The 18,111-nt window shown below is 44.6% G+C and overlaps 1 protein-coding gene across 2 annotated transcripts in view; it reads left to right on the top strand.

The window, feature by feature from the left end:
• The first annotated feature begins 1,743 nt into the window (after positions 1-1,743).
• The window catches only part of TCP11 (t-complex 11), a 50,289-nt gene continuing 33,921 nt past the window's right edge, over positions 1,744-18,111 (top strand). For both annotated transcript variants that reach the window (XM_032253480.1, XM_032253478.1), the window contains exon 1: positions 1,744-8,124. Coding sequence is in view for 1 of the 2 variants with exons in the window: in XM_032253478.1 (XP_032109369.1) it covers positions 8,118-8,124 (7 nt within the window). In the remaining variant the exon portion in view is untranslated. The remainder of the gene's footprint in view (positions 8,125-18,111) is intronic.

Below are 18,111 nucleotides of genomic sequence, written 5' to 3'. Positions count from 1 at the left end.
TGGTGATGGTGGCAGTGGTGGTGGTGGTGGTGGTGGTGGTGATGGTGATGGTGATGGTGGAGGTTGTTGTGATGTGTTGGGATGGTATGGTGGTGGTAATGATAGTGGTGATATTGATGGTAGTACTGGTGGTGATGGTGGTGGTGGTGATGGTGGTGGTTGTGGTAGTGGTGGTAATGGTGATAGTGATGGTGGGGTGCTTGTGATGGTGGTGGCTGTGATAGTGGTGGTAATGGTGATGCGGTGGTGGTGGTAATGATAATGGTGATAGGATGGTGGTAGTGATGACGGTGTTGGTGATGGTGATGACAGAAGCCAGCCCTACTTAGGCACCATTCTAAGCACTTATTTAATCCTCACAACAACCTTACGACTTTAAATTGATCCTGTGACGTCCCATATATTACCCTAGTGATTTTAAAGCCATTTCCCAGGGCAAAACACTCCCATGGAAGCATCCCACCTGCTCTTTGAGACCTTGGGCAGGTCAATTCACCTTTCTGGTAGACTCCCCATCAGCAAGGCACCAGCGCTGACGAGTTCCTCCTGGTGGTATGGGACCCAGTTGAGACCAACGATGCAAACGTGCTTTGAAGAGGTTGTGAGGACTCATCAGACTTGTCCTGTTATCCTCGCCTCCTCAGCCAACCTGGCCTGTGTGTGGACACCAGGGCCCACCAGGCCTCCTTGGGGGAGGAAACCTGACCCTTCCATGTTTGCATTGTCCTTTCTGTCATTTTCCTCCCTGCTCACCCACCGTTCTGTAGAGTACAGGGAGGTTCTAGCCAGTGTGGACAAGTGTCCCAGCACTGGTTCTGTGCCTCACCAGCAATGTGACCTCAGGCAAGTGACATCCCCTCCCTGGGCCTCAGTTTCCTCATCTGGGTGTGAAGGGGTTACACTGAGCTATCCCTCTGAGCACCAAAATCCTAATGCCCTGTGATCAAAAGCCAGTGGAAGGCCTGGGGGACCCAGACAGGAAAGCTCAGCTGAGCCTGGCTCCGCTTCCCATGTTAATGGCTTTGCCTAAAGGAGGCCCTGGCCATGGAAGCCGTTTTATCAAAATGTGTTCCAGCTCACTCAGATTACACTTCACTTCACTGAACTTCAAAAGGAGCACGAGAGCTCCTCTCCAGACAATTGCTGGTGGAACGTCAATACAGCCAGGCAGGCTCGAAGGGGTCACCTCACTGGGCAGCGTGGCAGGCCTTTAAGGACCCACAGAGGGGGAAAGCAGAAAGATGCAGGCAGGAGCCTCACACGGCCGGAGCCTTTGTGTTTTCACATGGTTATCGTCTTCCCCTGGTCTCTAACTCTCCGATCCAGGAGAGAGTCCTGATGGGCCAGAAAGATAAGCAGCCTCTAAAAGGATGAACAAGAGTCCAGGGAGCTGCAAGCTCGATGGGAAGAATGATGCAAAATAACACTGTGAGAGGACATGTTAGGGGTAAAATGTGTTAGCAGTTGTGTGCGTGAAAAAGGGACACGCATTTTAGTTCATGATAAAAGTTGGTCATGTGATACGGCTTCCAGAGAATCAAAAAGTTTGGTGCTGCATTTAGATAAATACAGTGTGAAGTTAAGGAAAAGTGAGAAAATTGGCTGGAGTGATGGCTCACACCTGTAATCCCAGCACTTTGGTGTCCAAGAGGGAGGATCACTTGAGCCCAGGAGTTTGAGACCAGCCTGAGCAATATAAGGAGACCCATCTCTACAAAAAAATTTAAAAAAATTAGCCAGGCATGGTGGCACGTGCCTGTGGTCCCAGCTACTCAGGAGGCTGAGGTGGGAGCCTCTGCTTTGTTGAGCCTGGGAAGGTGAGGCTGCAGTGAGCCATGATCTCACCGCTGCACTCCAGCTTGGGTGACAGAGACCCTTTATCAAAAAAAAGTAAGAATATTAATTGTTCCCCTTTAGAAGTGATTACTGTGCCAGATCCTGGAGCTAGCCAGTAATGTAGATCATCTCATCATTTTGTGATCCTTACAAAACCCAATGAAGTAAACACTAAGCATGATCTCAGCATATTTCTGATGAGCAAATTGAAGTTCAGAGAGGTTAAGTCACTTGCCCAAAGCCACACAGCAGATAAAAGGCAGAGGTAGGCTTCAATCTCAGGTCTGACCACCTAGTCTGCATTCCAAATGCATATTCCAAAACAACATCACATGGGGAACAATCCAAAGAACGGTCGTTATGAATCTTCAACTTTAAGGGTGTGAAGAAGGGGCCCCAGACTTGCCCTGCAGTGAGTGAAAAAAACCATCTTCTACTCCGTGATCAGAAGGGATCTCCAGCAGCCAGTTGTCTGAAGACAGAAGCCACCTCAGGAGTAGTGATTTATTTTACTTAGGGATGTTTCTGCCTAACCACTGGCAGGTTGCTGATCCTGAGATTTTAGCAGATAGGCTGAGGGTTGGGTCATGCAGACAGATCTTGGTCTCTGGCATCCAAGCATCATCATGTAAAGGCCTTCTCCAGGTATATTACTGGAGGTCTCTCCCTACCAAGAGGTCTCAGGCCAAAGTGAGAACTAACACAGCTTGAAAGAAACTAGCTTCAGAGTCAGGAGACCTGGTCATTTGCCTTCAACTTTCAGCTGTGTGCTCTTGGGCAAGCCATTTGATGTCTCTGGACCTGAGTTTCTTCACTGAAAAAATGAACTTAGATTGGATCAATTCTGTGGTCCTAAAATGTAATTAGTTGCAGAGGAACTTGGGAAAACAGACAACTCCTTACTATGTCTCAAGGTAAGTGTTAGAGAAAGAGAGGTCATGGAAGGACAGCTGAGGACCGGCCCCAGGGCAGTCTTCCAAGGAAAGGGGTCTTCTCAGTCGGGTGAAGCGGTGCTGGCTGAGGTTAGGCCTCAGGAGCTGGGCTGGTGGCCCAAATGGGGAAGCCCCATCTTGCATTTTTATTGTGGAGGAGCTGGTAGAAACGTGCTCAGCAGACAAAACAAACACAGCAAGGTGCGTTGCTGGTGAACGTGTGTGGTTTGTCTGCTGAGAGCTAATGCCACAGTAGGCTCCTTCCTGCACAGAGACACAATCAGACAGGCTTGGAGAGGCCCTTAGTGAAAGAGAGAAGGAGAGCAGGCTCGCAGCTCCTAAACGGCTGCTGAGACTTTGCAAATCATGCCCCTGAGCCACCTTTGTTATTGTGAATGAGGAGAAATTGCCCTGGGGTCTGCTTTCTGGGCAGAGGAAAATCAGATTTGAATCCCAAGTCTGCCACTCACTAGTGGGGTGAATTTGGGCAAGTCACTTAACCTAGATTGTTAAATGGGGGCCCTTGTAAGAATGACGGGAAAGGCTGTTACCATGCTGGGACAGCAGCATAAGTCAAAACTCTTTGGGGCAAACTGGGACATAAGGTCACACTGCTGAAACTCCCCGAGCCTATTTCTACATCAGGAAAATGGACATTGTGATGAATGTCCATGCTTCATGCAGCTGTGCTAAAGATTCAGTGAAAGACACACATTTATGCTCAGTAAGAGAAGGCTCCACGTGGCCCTCTCTCTCTTCCCTCATTCTCTGTGCTTCTGAGAGGGGCTCTGAAATGGGGTTCCAGAGACGTGTGCTAGGGCCTCCTTCCAATCTGTGTGTTCTTTCCTGGAGGGCCGGTGCCCAAAGCCAGCTAGGGCTTGGGCCTCCTTTTGGGATCTGTTTGCCTTTTCATAAACACAGACCCAGGATTTTTCTTGGCTAGGCCCGTCTGCTCACAGCTCACAGATTGTACCTTCAAGCATTTGCTCCCAGGTGATTTGCATCAGGATCTACCAGGAAGTTTGTTTTTCAAGGCCTTAGTCAACATGTGGGTGTGGAAACACCAACCAATTTCAATGTAGAGTCAACTCCTTTTTAAATAGGGACTTTCACATTAGTCAGACTTTTCAAAACAACATAATATTTAAACAAAATTCCATTTCCCCTTCTATCACCAGCAGCAGTTACTGAAGATATTTCTGTTCTGACCAGAGGCTTCCCCAACCCACGTTTCAGCTGGTTCCCTTCCTATGTCAGAGCCTGGGCTGTGATGTCACAGTGCTGGAGTGTGAAATCATTCCTCCATAGGTCTCAGTCTCCCTTCTGGCTCCTCAGGTGGATGGCTTGGGCCAGAGTCTTAATGTATGTTGACTCATTCTGATCCTTGGTTTGTTGATTGCCTGGAATAGCAACAGTAAACAGCACGATCCTCCACTATAAGCCATGGGACCATCCCAGGAGTTCCCATAGGTCAGCATTCAAACCTCATAGCTCAGATTGTCTTTGAGGTACCATGAATTGGTAGGAAAAATTTTTTTGACAAAGAATCATGGGTCCCAAATGCGATCACCCTGAGCAGGACTAGACTTACACCTTTCTGAAACCTGCACCACGTTGGCTTGTTACAATGGACCTGGTGACTTCCCCCAGCTTGGGGCCCCGTCTGTGTCTGTCTGGTCCCTTCTCTCCTGGCTTCTATATTCCTGGCTGGGCAAATCTGGCAGTCTGAGAACCCCTCAAGCAACTTACTTGTTGTGCACTTATGTGTCCAGCACTCTGTTAAGTGTAACAGGCAGTATTCCACTTTGTGAGCAGTGGTCTCACTAACGCTGAAGAACTCAGGCCTTGAGTAAGCTACCAAGTAATCTCTCTGTGCCTCAGTTTTGCCTTTTGTAGAATGGGGATAACAGTCCCTCCCTGGTGGGATTGGTGTGTGAGAATTTAGTGAGTTCATGAGTGCAAAATGCTTAGAACCTGTGTTTGGCATCGATCAAGTGCTCAATTGCTGTTAGCCATGTTTATGACAAATCCTCACCACAGACCCCCAAGACTGGGGACTCTGACTATCCCCACTGGCAAATGATGTACTGAGATTGACAGGTTAAGTAATTTTCCCAGGCCATGCGCTAGAATGAGAGTCAATAGCATGATGTAGGAAGTCTGTACCGCTGCTCTCTGCGTCATGAGAGGCTAGGTTGAATTCTAACGCATTTCCTTTTGCATATATTTCTAGAGAAACAGTGTGCCAGGCTCTGTGCCAGGAGTCAGGGGAAACAGTGATGGGATCAAACCCAGGGGACCAGTGGGGAGCTCCACCCCATTTTCAGTCCAGCCCATGCAGGCAGCCTCTGAACTAGGCACAGTTAATCTCCAGCCATCGCCACTGGCTTCACCTGGCTCATTAAAACCAGACACGTTACGAGTTCACTTAGCATCTGCAGAGCGCGTCTTTCATCTTCAAAGGCTTCCCGAAGCACCAACCAATTAATCCTTACAACGCCCTCATCTCGTAGACAAATATTTATCCTCATTTCATACCCAGAAAAATAAGGTGCAGAGAGAGAACGGACTGGGCAGGAGGAGGAAGAGTGAGTGGCAGAGCTAAGCAGAGAATTCTGGAGCCCCAGACCCCTCTGGCTGCCCAGTCCATCTGGAGGTTTGGGGAAATTCTTCCCGTAATACTTTTTTTTTTTTAAATGGAAGCAGAACCTTTTGCAAGTTCAGAAGAATTAGATTTCTTTAATAGTAACCTGCAGGAAATACATTAAAAACACATTCTATCAGTTACAAATCTTAATGTCACCAGCCAAGGATGAGGGAATTAATGCCGGGCCCAAAAATACATATAGTCAGCAACTCCGGGGCAAGGGCAGAGACAATTTATAGAGTGTGAGGTCTGGACGTCTGGAGCAGGCAGGCTGAGCTCAGCGGTGAAATGGAAACAGGGCTGTTTTCAGATGGGGCAGAGCAGGGGGAAGCTGCTCAGGGTGGCTTTGATTCACTCATTGTTTCCCATTTCTTCTTAATGTAAATTACGTTTTTTTTAATGCAATAAAAGCCAGGTTCTGATTTGTCATGAGAAGACTGTTTTCATTAACATAAGCACCTATCAAGGGCACTTTTAAAAGAATCAATCCCCAAAAGGAAAGCCCCCTCCATCAAAACAATCCCAACCCTGATCATCTCCTCTGTCTACAGGAGTCGAACAAAGGGGATATCCAGGCAAGAAATGGGCTGGCTGGAAAATCTGGACAAGGAAGACAAAACATATGTAGAATTTATAGAATTTTACTTCCTTTATCAGCAGGTATTTCTGTTTATATTGTAAAATAAAACACAGGAATAGCAAACCATGCTAAAACGTGTAACCTAAATTATGATAAGGGAAACAGTGGGTCTTTTAAATTTAATCACTTTAAATTGCTTTAATTTTTGGACTCAGCACTCATTTTGCCAAACTTGAACATAGTCATGGAAAAGACAAGTTTCAGATCTCAGGGATATAATGTGTGCATTTTAGGAAGGAAAGAGATCTAAAGAGACATGTACAACACTCAGTTGGTTAGTTGAGGGCTAACACATTCCCAGCCATGTGCTTCCTCCTCACAAAGAAAGGGCATTAAAGGAGTCAGTGGGCACCAAGGAGTGGAGTCCCACAAGCAGGAATGGACTTTAGTTCCCAGTGTGTCCCCAGGCTGTGTGTTTTGCCACTCATTGCAAAGTACATAGCATCCCCCCTAGGGCTGGGCAGGTTGACAGGCATGTCTTTGCAGCCATGTCTCCTGGAGGAAAGGTGAAAAGGCACCATGTCACACCGCCTCCCTTTGCAGGTGAGGAAGCTGAGGCCACCGGTCTCATCTGAGGTCAATAGAGGCAGAGCCAGGAATGACATCCTGGATCACAGGACTCCTCACCTCTGCCACACCACAGCACCCCTTTTCCCAAGATATGCCCGTGGTAGGTCAATAGCTGCTTGACAGGAATTGTGGCCAGCACTTTCCAACCAGCCCAAGGACATGTTAGGGTAACCAACCATCCTAGTTTGCCTGGGATTAGGAGGGGCTCCTGGAACATGAGATTTTCAGAGCTAAAACGGGCATAGTCTAGGCAAACCAGGACAAGCTGATCACCCTCCTGGGCTGTGTTCATGTAGCTGATGCTGAATGACCGTGGCTGTGTGCTGGGCACTCACCAAAAGCTAGAAAGGAGCAGGAGGAGCATAGGGTCTCTTATGCTGAATGAGTTGGCTTGGAGTAAAATTATTCAAATAATTGATTTTTTTAACTTACTGAAGGGTGGCGAGTAGGGGTTTGTTCTTTGTCATTTTAGTGCATTTTCACATTCCAAATCTTAATTACTTGGTCCTTAACGGCAAGGATGTGTGATCAAAATCAATTTTATGGAGTGGGAAACTGAGGCACAGAGCTGGCTGAGCAGTCTAGGTTGGTCTGCCTAGCTGTGAATGTGGAACTTGGAAAACGCCCCCATTTTCTGGCCTTTGGTTGGTGCTGTCCCTCTAACTCTGCTCTGGTCAGCAACCCTGGCTAGAGGCCAGTTCTCTATTTAATTGTCGGGAAGCAAGAGGCCAGAGGCTAGGGGTTTCTAAATTCAATGATAAAGACCTTGGATTAATAGCAAAATAATTCTCTTACTGGAGGAAGTTCATAGCAAAGAACCTCAGTGGGGCTAAAGAATTATCCTGGTTTGATCAAGCAAGGCTACTTGCTTACCTTCACCCTTCACAATCTGAAAGCCAGGCTCCCTCTGAGATGACCCTGAAGCCTTCTCTCCCCAGATGCCATTCAGACAGTCTCCAGCCCCAGCCACTGCTTTCCATTCACAATGGAGCAGCTGGTCTCTGCACTTCTGAAATTGGAGCTGGAGGTGAAATGCTTAGCTGAGCTTTGCTTTCGTTTCAGTGCCTTTCTTCTCTCTTGGTTTAACTGCTTTCTCTGGCCTCAGGGAATCCCTTGCAAGTTAATAAAACTGACTACATCAAAGGGCTCCGCAGCCATTACCCAATTAAACCTCACAGCACTCCTGCGGCAGGTAAGCATTATTAACCCCATTTTACAGGTGGGGAAACTGAGGTTAAGTGGTTTGCCCCCAGCCACTGAGGAAATGAGTGTCTCAGCTGGCATCAGAACTTGGTAGCTTGTTCTGATCACCCAGGGGTGGTTGTTTCTACCTAAGTCTGTTTTTCAAAGTGCTTTGATTCTTAAGGATTTCTTTTTTCCTTCGGGAAAACAGTTTCTCACCAGCTGCACCAAGGATGAGGGATTTCTCCAAAGCTGGTTTGTCAGAAAACAGCAGCTCTTGGCTTCAACCAGAGAGGTACCATAAACATAGATGAAAGGTAAGAGTTCAGTGTCTTAATTTAGGAAACAGTTTGGGCCTTTCAGAAATTAATGTTATTTAAAGATGCAGATTCATCCATCCCAGCAGCCTCCTGGGAGTGCTTCCCGAACCATCTGGTTCAATCAGCTCATTTTCTTTCCTCTAATCCTCCTGGCTCTCATGTGTGTATGTACAGCAAAGGCTCCTGGGGAACTCACAGCATGAATAAAAAACGAAGATCTTTCTCTTGTGCCAGCCACCTCTCCTCTTTTCCAAACAGCATAAAATTCCTAATTCTGTTTATTCTTAGAGGGGGTATAAAAATTCATGTCCCAACAGACAATGAGGAGATCTGGGGAGGCTCCCTCCCAGGGCTCCTGTCCTGTCAGTCCAGCCCAGATGACAGAGTATCTTCACCCCGTCCTCCGAGAGGACCTAGAAAACCTAGTGGTGTTTGGGAATAAATTTGCCCAGGCCTGCAGGAGGAGGAGGAAAAAAGTTTTTTTTTGGTCTGGTTAAAGCCATCGATGAGCCACAGGGAAGATTTCAAAGGCTCAGGTGAGTGTTTTCAAAAGAAGGGTTTCAATGCAGCCCCAACTGTGTAAGTCCCTGCTTCTTGCTGTTCAAGTCCAATTATAATCCACAAAGGCAGGATGCTGTGTTTACATAAATAATTACCAGATTTTGGATAGCCAGACGTGTTGTGGCACACAGGAGGCAGGCCCATAAATTACATTTAAGGAATTAAGGGTCAGATTGATCTTATCTCTGTAAATCTGGCCAAATTCCGGTGAGCTAAAGGAACATCCAGTTGACAGAGCCTCGGGGGACAAGGGCCCCAGGAACCAGTGATCCTAAGGCTGTCGCTGCCCCCCATGCCTTCCTTGCCACCTCTCCCTGCTCCAGGTTGGTGGCTAGCTCTGAGAGCAAGGGGGTGGCAGGAGGAAGAGCTGCCCCAACTTGCTTTCTGCCCAACCTGCAAGAGAGGAAGGCAGGAGAGGAGTGTGGGCATCTCACTTCCTAACCTGTTTTCCTTCCTGGACCACACAGGATCTTGCTCCTGAAACAACAGCAATGATGTGCAATTAGTGATGACAAACAGTAAAGCTGTAAGAATAACAGAACAGAGCCTCCTCTGGAGGTTTCTCTTCTGCACAGGCCAAGCCTCCATGTTTTCATTCAGTCAACAAAGATGTATTGAGCAACTACTGCACCCCCAGTGCCACGGCAGAATGTAGGGGCTGAGGGTGGCTCAGGCTCTGTTCTCAGCGCGCTTGAGTTTAAATCCTGGCTCTGGCCAGGCGCGGTGGCTCACACCTGTAATCCCAGCACTTTGGGAGGCCAAGGCAGGTGGATCACAAGGTCAGGACATCGAGACCATCCTGGCTAACACGGTGAAACTCCGTCTCTGCTAAAAATACAAAAAATTAAGGCCGGGCGCGGTGGCTCAAGCCTGTAATCCCAGCACTTTGGGAGGCCGAGGCGGGTGGATCACGAGGTCAAGAGATCGAGACCATCCTGGTCAACATGGTGAAACCCCGTCTCTACTAAAAATACGAAAAATTAGCTGGGCATGGTGGCGCGTGCCTGTAATCCCAGCTACTCAGGAGGCTGGGGCAGGAGAATTGCCTGAACCCGGGAGGCGGAGGTTGCGGTGAGCCGAGATTGCGCCATTGCACTTCAGCCTGGGAAACAAGGGAAAACCCCGGCTCAAAAAAAAAAAAAAAAAAAAAAAAAAAATTAGCTGGGTGTGGTGGCGGGCACCTGTAGTCCCAGATACTAGGGAGGCTGAGGCAGGAGAATCACTTGAACTTGGGAGGCAGAGGTTGCAGTGAGCTGATAATGCACGACTGCACTCCAGCCTGAGTGACAGAGTGAGGATCCAGGTCAAAAAAAAAAAAAAAAATGCTGCTACTAGGCCAGGCATGGTGGCTCACACCTGTAATCCCAGCACTTTGGGAGGCCGAGGTGGGTGGATCATGAGGTCAGAAGTTCAAGACCAGCCTGGCCAAGATGGTAAAACCCCATCTCTACTAAAAATACAAAAATTAGCCGGACATGGTGGCACATGCCTGTAATCTCAGCTACTCGGGAGACTGAGGCAGGAGAATTGCTTGAACCTGGGCGGTAGAGGTTGCAGTGAGCCGAGGGCATGCCACTGGACTCCAGCCTCGGTGATAGAGTGAGACTCCGTCTCAAAACAAACAAACAAACAAACAAAAAAAACAACTACTACAAATAAATAAATGAATAAATAAATCCTGGCTCTGCTAGCTACCCTGGGCAAGTGACCCAGTTCCCCTGCTCTTCTGTTTCCTTATCCGGAAAGTGGGATTGTAACAGCACTATCCCCTTTGAATGGGGTGAAGTTTAACTGAAGTCATCCATAACAAGCTCTTAGAATAGGGCCTGGCAAGTGGTAAGTACTCAGTCAGTGCTGGTGATTACTATTATTATCATGACTGTGTTAGGCACTGTGGGCCTCCCATCTGCAGGTGGTTACAAGCTGGTTGAGACAGATGCTCTGACTAAACACAAAGGGTATGACAAGGCAGTATGGTTCATTAGGCACCAAGTGAGTGGGAAAGACAATGAAGTTCCAAGGAGCAGGTAGAAGGGCAAGATCCCTGTGGCAGAAGGTGTCACACAGGAAGGAAGGCTTATGCTGGGCTGGAAGAATGTGCAAGATTTGGCTGAGCCACAGAAAGAACTTGAGGAGAGGGGCCTAAAGCCCAAGATTCCACAAGAATTAAGCTAGAAGTCAAAGTATTATGCAAGCCTGAAGCTTCCAAGAGTATAAGCCAAATGTCTTCAATTAAGATTTCCAAATCAGCATGTCAGCCTCTCTTGTAGAGGAAGAAATATTGATTTGTGTTAACTTCATCTGACCAAAAGTGTTACAAAGTGAGGGCCAACAGAGCACACTGTAAAGAGACCAGAAGAGACATGAGTCTTATAACTAGAGCTTCAATCTGTAAAATGGAAAGAGGAACATCAGATAGAGATATTATTGAAATAAATTATATTGTTTGGTGAAACAAAAAGTATTCTAGGCCAAGTACAGTAGCTCACGCCTATAATCCCAGCACTTTGGGAGGCTGGGGCGGGCAGATCACTTGAGGTCAGGAGTTTGGGACCAGCCTGGCCAACAGAGTGAAACCTTGTCTCTACTAAAAATTAGCCAGGCATAGTGGTGGGCACCTGTAGTCCCAGCTACTCTGGAGGCTGAGGCAGGAGAATTGCTTGAACCCGGGAGGCAGAGGTTGCAGTAAGCTGAGATCATGTCACTGCGCTCCAGCCTGGGTGGCAGAGGGAGACTGTCTCAAAAAAAAAAAAAAAAGTACTCAACCCCAAAAATGTTCCATTCATTTAGTCTTTTTTGTTTGTTTGTTTTTCTTTTGAGACAGACTCTTGCTCCTGTTGCCCAGGCTGGAATGCAGTGGCACGATCTTGGCTCACTGCAACCTCTGCCTCCCACATTCAAGCCATTCTCCTGCCTCAGCCTCCTGAGTAGCTGGGACTACAGGCACCTGCCACCATATCTGGCTAATTTTTGTATTTTTAATAGAGACAGGGTTTCACCATGTTGGCCAGGCTAGTCTTGAACTCCTGATCTCAAAAGATCCACCTACCTCAGCCTCCCAAAGTGCTGGGATTATAGGCGTGAACCACAGCTCCCGGCCCAATCACTCTTTAAATATATACTGTGTTTACTACGTTCCAGGCATTTGGGAAGACTCTGATAATAATAATAAACATGATTTCTGCTATAGATGTGTTGATCCCATATTTATCATTTGCTATGTCTGAAAAATAAGCCGGGCGCAGTGGCTCACGCCTGTAATCCCAGCACTTTGGAAGGCTGATGTGGGAGGATCACCTGAGCTCAGGAGTTTGAGACCAGCCTGGCCAACATGGTGAAACCCCATCTCTACTAAAAATACAAAAGTAGCTGGGCATGGTGGCAGGTGCCTATAATACCAGCTACTTGGGAGGCTGAGGCAGGAGAATCACTTGAACCCGGGGGGCAGAAGTTGCAGTGAGCTGAGACAGCACCACTGCACTCCAGCCTGGGCAACAAGAGTGAAAAAAGAAAAACAATTTAAAATAAATAACTAAAGGTGGGTACATAGGAAGCGAGCATTTCAAAAACATTTCTATATAGTATGTCACCAAAACATTTGCGATCTGGCTCCATGCAATTTCATAAATAAATTTGTCTTCATTTGAGTAAGAATTATAATAATTTATTATTGAACTTGAGAAAAATTAGCCCAATCACCTACAATTGAATCTCTTTTCTTTTCTTTTTCTTTTTCTTTTTCTTTTTTTTTTTTTTTTTGAGACAGGGTCTTGCTCTGTCACCCATCGAGGCTGGAGTGCAGTGGCATAATTTTGGCTCACTGCAACCTCCACCTCCTGGGCTCAAGCAATCCTCCCTCCCACCTCAGCCTCCTGAGTATCTGGGGCCACAAGCGTGCATCACCACACCCAGCTAATTTTTGTAATTTTTGTAGAGACAGGGTTTTGTCATGTTGCCCAGGCTGGTCTCAAACTCCTGAGCTCAAGAAATTCACCCACTTTGACCTCCCAAAGTGTTGGGGTTACAGACTTAAGACACCACACCCAGCCCTACAATTGAATTTCTAAACAAATTTTTACTTGGATATTATTACTTAAAAGATGAATGCACTCAAGAAGCATTCAGTCAATGAACTAACCATGTGTCCAGCACTATTCTAGCTGTTATAAAGAATAGGAAAGAATTTGAAAAGACTTTTGCTCCCAGCGAAGATGGAACAATAGTGACTGGATTTCCTTTCCTTCCTGAAATGAAAGAAAGAAGGATGGAGGAAAGGAGGAAGTGAGGGAGGGAGATAAGGAAAGAATGAAGGAGATGAGAAAGGGAAGGAATGGAAAGAAAAGGGGAAGGAAGGAGGGAAGGAAGGAGGGAAGGAAGGAGGGAAGGAAGGAAGGAAGGAAGGGAAGGAAGGAAGGAAGGCTGGTTTTCAAGACTGTTTCAGGCAAGAAAGGACATTTCCAGAGAGATGGAAAAACAAGGTAAGCCCCACAACTGCCCCGCAGCTTACTGCTTTATGAAGGCTTCCAGGCTGTGGTACAGGGAAAGAAAACCAGGCACGTCTCAGCTAGTTCTCTGAGTTGAGGAGACAGAGCTAAGAGTCCAAGGAAACCAAGGTAGCTAGAATTTTCAGGACAGAATACTAGACAGGAGAGAGCTGCGCAGAGGCCTGGAGATGTACAGAGGGTCTCCCCCAAGTATTTGGCAATAGTGACCCATGGGGTGAGAAAACTACCCAAGGCTAGGGAGAGGGCCTTCTAAGAGGATGAGAGAGCAATGTTATGTGTTCACACAGAGGTGGGAACAGTGTCTGTTACCACCACCCGGACTGGATAACTTCATAATTCATGGGGCACTTGATAAAATACTCAAAAGGGTATTGCCTTGGTAGTGAGGAATAATTACCCCAATACAAAACATTGGTTTTGTCCCATGTAATAACCCTTTTAAATTTTTTTTGGAAACAGGGTCTCACTCTGTCAACCAGGGTGGAGTGTAGTGGCGCCATCTTGGCTCACTGCAGCTTCAGCCTCCTGGGCTCAAGCAATCATCCCACCTCAGGCTCCTGAGTAGCTAGGGCTATAGGCCCACACCACCATGCCTGGCTGATTTTTAAATTTTTTTGTAGAGATGGAATCTCACTATGTTACCCAGGCTGGTCTTGAACTCCAGGGCTCAAGTGATCCTCCTACCTTGGTCTCCCAAAGTGTTCAAAGTGTTGGGATTATAGGTGTGATCCTCCTTGCCTGGCTCCCGCCTAATAACTCTCAAAAGAAAGACCAAAAGAATAAAACTGTTGCCAAGTAACCTAATCGAATCCTACACCAATCCTCTAACAAAGCTCAATAATATTATAGAAATACCAAAATATCCTGTACTCAACAAGGTAAAATTCACGTCAGGCATCTAATGAAAGAATACCAGGCTTGCAAAATAGAGCCCATAATGAGGAGAAAGACCAGTCAATTAAAATTGACCAAGAACTGACAAGTATGTTAAAACAGTTATTATGGCTGTATTCCGTATGTTCAAAAACATACATAATATTTAAACGATGCAAAATGAACTTTTGAGATGAAAACTACAATTAGTAACATGAAAACTGCAATGAGTAAGGTGAAAATTACACTGGCTAAGGTTGATAGCAGACTAGTCATTGCAGAGGAAAATTTTAGTTATTAGAAAGGCATAAAAATAGAAACTATTCCAAATTAAACATATATAGAAAAAAGAAGCTTAAAAAATAAGAAGAGCATCAGTGAGCTATGGCACAACTTCTAGTGGCCTCATATACATGTAACTGGAGTCCCTGAAAAACAGGGAGTACAGAAAAATTATTTGAAGCAGTAACACTTAAAAATTTTCTAGATTTTATGAAAACTATAAACCCACAAATCCAAGAAGCTCAATAAGCCCCAGCACAAGAAATCTGAAGAAACTTACACCAATGCACATATAATCAAATTGTTCATCAATATATGTAATAAAGAGAAAATCTTAGAAGCAGTCAAAGAAAAAAGACATATTACGTATAAAGGCACAAATATAAGGATAGCAGCAGATTTCCCGCCAGAAACAGGGCAAGTGAGAAAACAGTGCAGCAAGATATTTTAAGCGCTGAAAGAAAAGAATCTGTCAATCTGAATCCTACATCAGCAGAAATATCTTCAAAAATGAAGGTATAATAGAGACCTTTTCAGACATGCCAAAGTTGAAAAAAATTCATCACTAGCAAAACTGTACTATAAGAAATGTTAGGTTGGGCACAGTAGCTCACACCTGCAACCCCAACACGTTGGGATGCCGAGATGGGAAGATCTTTTGAATCCAGGAGTTCAAGACCAGTTTGGGTCACAAAATTAGACCCCATCAGTACAAAAAATAAAAAAATTAGCTGCGTTTGCTGGCATATACCTGTAGTCCCAGCTACTCAGGAGGCTGAGGCAGGAGGATTGCTTGAGCCCAAGAGGTGAAGGCTGCAGTGAGCCATGATCATGCCACTGCACTCCAGCCTGGGTGACAGAGTGAACCCCTGTCTCAAACAAACAAAAAAGAAATGTTAAAGAAAGTCCCTGAAGCAGACGGAAAATGATACCAGGTTGAAACACAGATCTACCCAAAGGAATAAAGGTAAATAAATGGGCAAATACGTAAGATTTATAAAAAACTATTTTTATCTTTCAATGATTGACTGCTTAAATAAAAGAATATGATGTATTATGTGGTTTATAGCATATGAATAAGTTAAAAGTATGATAATGAAAGCAGAAAGGTCAGGAGAGGAGAAATGGAAGTATATTAAAGTTCTTATATGTAAAGTGGTGAAGGCAGACTGTGACAAGATATACAAGCCATAAACCCTGAAACAACCTCTAAAATAACAAAATTAAGAATTATAGCTACTAACCTAACAAAGAAAATGAAGTGAAATTATAAAAAAGAAATCGATTCAAAAGAAGGGAGAAAAAGAGAAAAGAACAAAAAAGAAATGGAACAAATAACAAAAAGAAGCTCATAGGCTTAAACTTAACCTGTCAATAATCACATTGTAAGTAAATGGTCTATACTATAGGATTCCACTTATATGAGATATTTAGAGCAGCCAAACTCATAGAAACAGAAAGTAGAATTGTGGCTGCCAGGAGGTAAGGAGGAAGGGAAATGGGAAGTTGTTGTTTAATGGACATAGAGTCTCAATTTTGCAAGATGAAAAAGTTCTAGAGATTGGTTGCACAACAATGTGAATATACCTAACATTACTGTACTGAATACTTAAAACTGGTTAAGATGATAAATTTTATGTTATATATATTTTATCACAATTAAAACTAAACAACCCACATATCTGAGGTGAGAAACAGAAGTAAATGGTTTAAATGTTCTAATTAATAGGCAGAGATTGTCAGATTGGATTAAAAACAAGGCGAATTATATAATGCTTATAAGAAACAATATAGAAACACAATATATTAAAATGTAAAAGGAGGATGGAAAAAGATATAACAAGCTAACATTAGTCAAAAGATAGAATGGCTATATGAATATGAGATGAAGATTTTAGAGCAAAGAATATTACCAAGCATAAAGAAGATCATTTCATAATTATAAGTCAATACATCAAAATTCTAAAAGTTTATGTACCTAATAACAGAGCTTCAAAATACATGAAACAAAAATGGGTAGAGCTGCAAAGACAAATAGAAAAATCATAATTATAATCAGAGATTTCACTACTCCCTCTTAATAACCAGTAGATAATTAGGTAGAAAATAAGCAAGCATACAGAGGATTTGAATATCCCCATCAATCAACTTGACCTAGTTGACACTTATAGAACCCTCCATCCAACAACAGCAGAAAGCACATTCTTTTCAAAGCACAAGGAACATTTACCAAAATAGGCCATATTCTGGGCCATCAAGCAAGTCTCAATACATTTGAAAGGATTCAAGTCATAATAAAAACGTTCTCTCAACACAATGGAATTAAATTATAAACAGTGAACAGTAGAAAGATTCTTGGAAAATCTCCAAATATTTGGAAACTAGATAAGGCACTTCTTAAAAACTTATCAGTCAAAAAGGCAGGAGGGGTCAGAATGTATTTTGAATGGAATGAAAATTAAAACCCAACATACCAAAATTTGTGGGTACCACTAAATCAGCACTTGAAAGATTTCAAGTCAATAACTTTAGCCTCTACCTTAAGAAATGAGAAAAAGAAAAGCAAATGAAACACCAAGTAAGCAAAGGAAAGAAAATAATGAAGATCAAAACAGAAATTAGTGAAATAGAATACTGAAAAACAATGGAGAAAATCAATGACACCAGAAGCTAGTTCTTTGAAAAGATCATATTGATCAACTTCTAGGTATGGATCAGGAAAAAAAAGAGAGAGAAAAAAAAAACAAATTAAGAATATCAGAAATAAGAGAAGTGACTTAATGACAGAATTTGCAGGTAATAGGAGGGTATTGTAAAGGAATATTATAAACAACTTTGCCCGGCCGGGTACAGTGGCTTACACCTGTAAGCACTTTAAGAGACTGAGGCAGGCAGATCATTTGAAGTCAGGAGTTCAAGACCAGCCAGGCCAACATGGTGAGACCCCGGTCTCTACTAAAAATACAAAAATTATCCAGGCATTGTGGCGCGCACCTGTAATCCCAGCTACTCGGGAGGCTGAGGCAGGAGAATCACTTGAACCTGGGAGACAGAGGCTGCAGTGAGCTGAGATCGCACCACTGCACTCTAGCCTGGGTGACAGAGCAAGACTCTGTCTCAAAAAATATATAAAAAACAAAAATAAAAAATAAAACGTTGCCAATGCCAATTTAAAGAAAGATGGAGTGGGGAAGGGTGATGAATAGGCACAGCACAGAGGATTTTTAGGGCAGCGAAAACTCTATGACACTATAATGATGGGTACACGTCATTATACATGTGTCCAAACTCATAGAAGGTACCACACCAAGAGAGAACCCTAATGTAAATTATGTACTCTGGGTGATTATGATGTGTCAGTGTTGGTTCATCAATGGCAACAATTGCAGCACACTCGTAGGCGATGTTGATAATGGAGGAGTCTACACATGTGGGGGCAGGGAGTAGATGAGAAATCTCTGTATCTTCCTCTCAATTTTGCTGTAAACCTAAAACTGCTCTTAAAAAATAAAGTTCTTAGGCCAGGCGCGGTGGCTCAAGCCTGTAATCCCAGCACTGTGGGAGGCCGAGGCGGGTGGATCACGAGGTCAATAGATTGAGACCATCCTGGTCAACATGGTGAAACCCCGTCTCTACTAAAAATACAAAAAATTAGCTGGGCATGGTGGCGTGTGCCTGTAATCCCAGTGACTCAGGAGGCTGGGGCAGGAGAATTACCTGAACCCAGGAGGCGGAGGTTGCGGTGAGCCGAGATTGCGCCATT

This window comes from Sapajus apella, unplaced genomic scaffold (assembly GCF_009761245.1).
Source record: "Sapajus apella isolate SASKATOON/1434 unplaced genomic scaffold, GSC_monkey_1.0 scaffold83, whole genome shotgun sequence".
In the NCBI taxonomy this organism is placed as follows: Eukaryota; Metazoa; Chordata; class Mammalia; order Primates; family Cebidae; genus Sapajus; species Sapajus apella.
The sequence above is the reverse complement of the archived record's forward strand: the minus strand, read 5'-3'. Positions and strand labels throughout refer to the sequence as shown.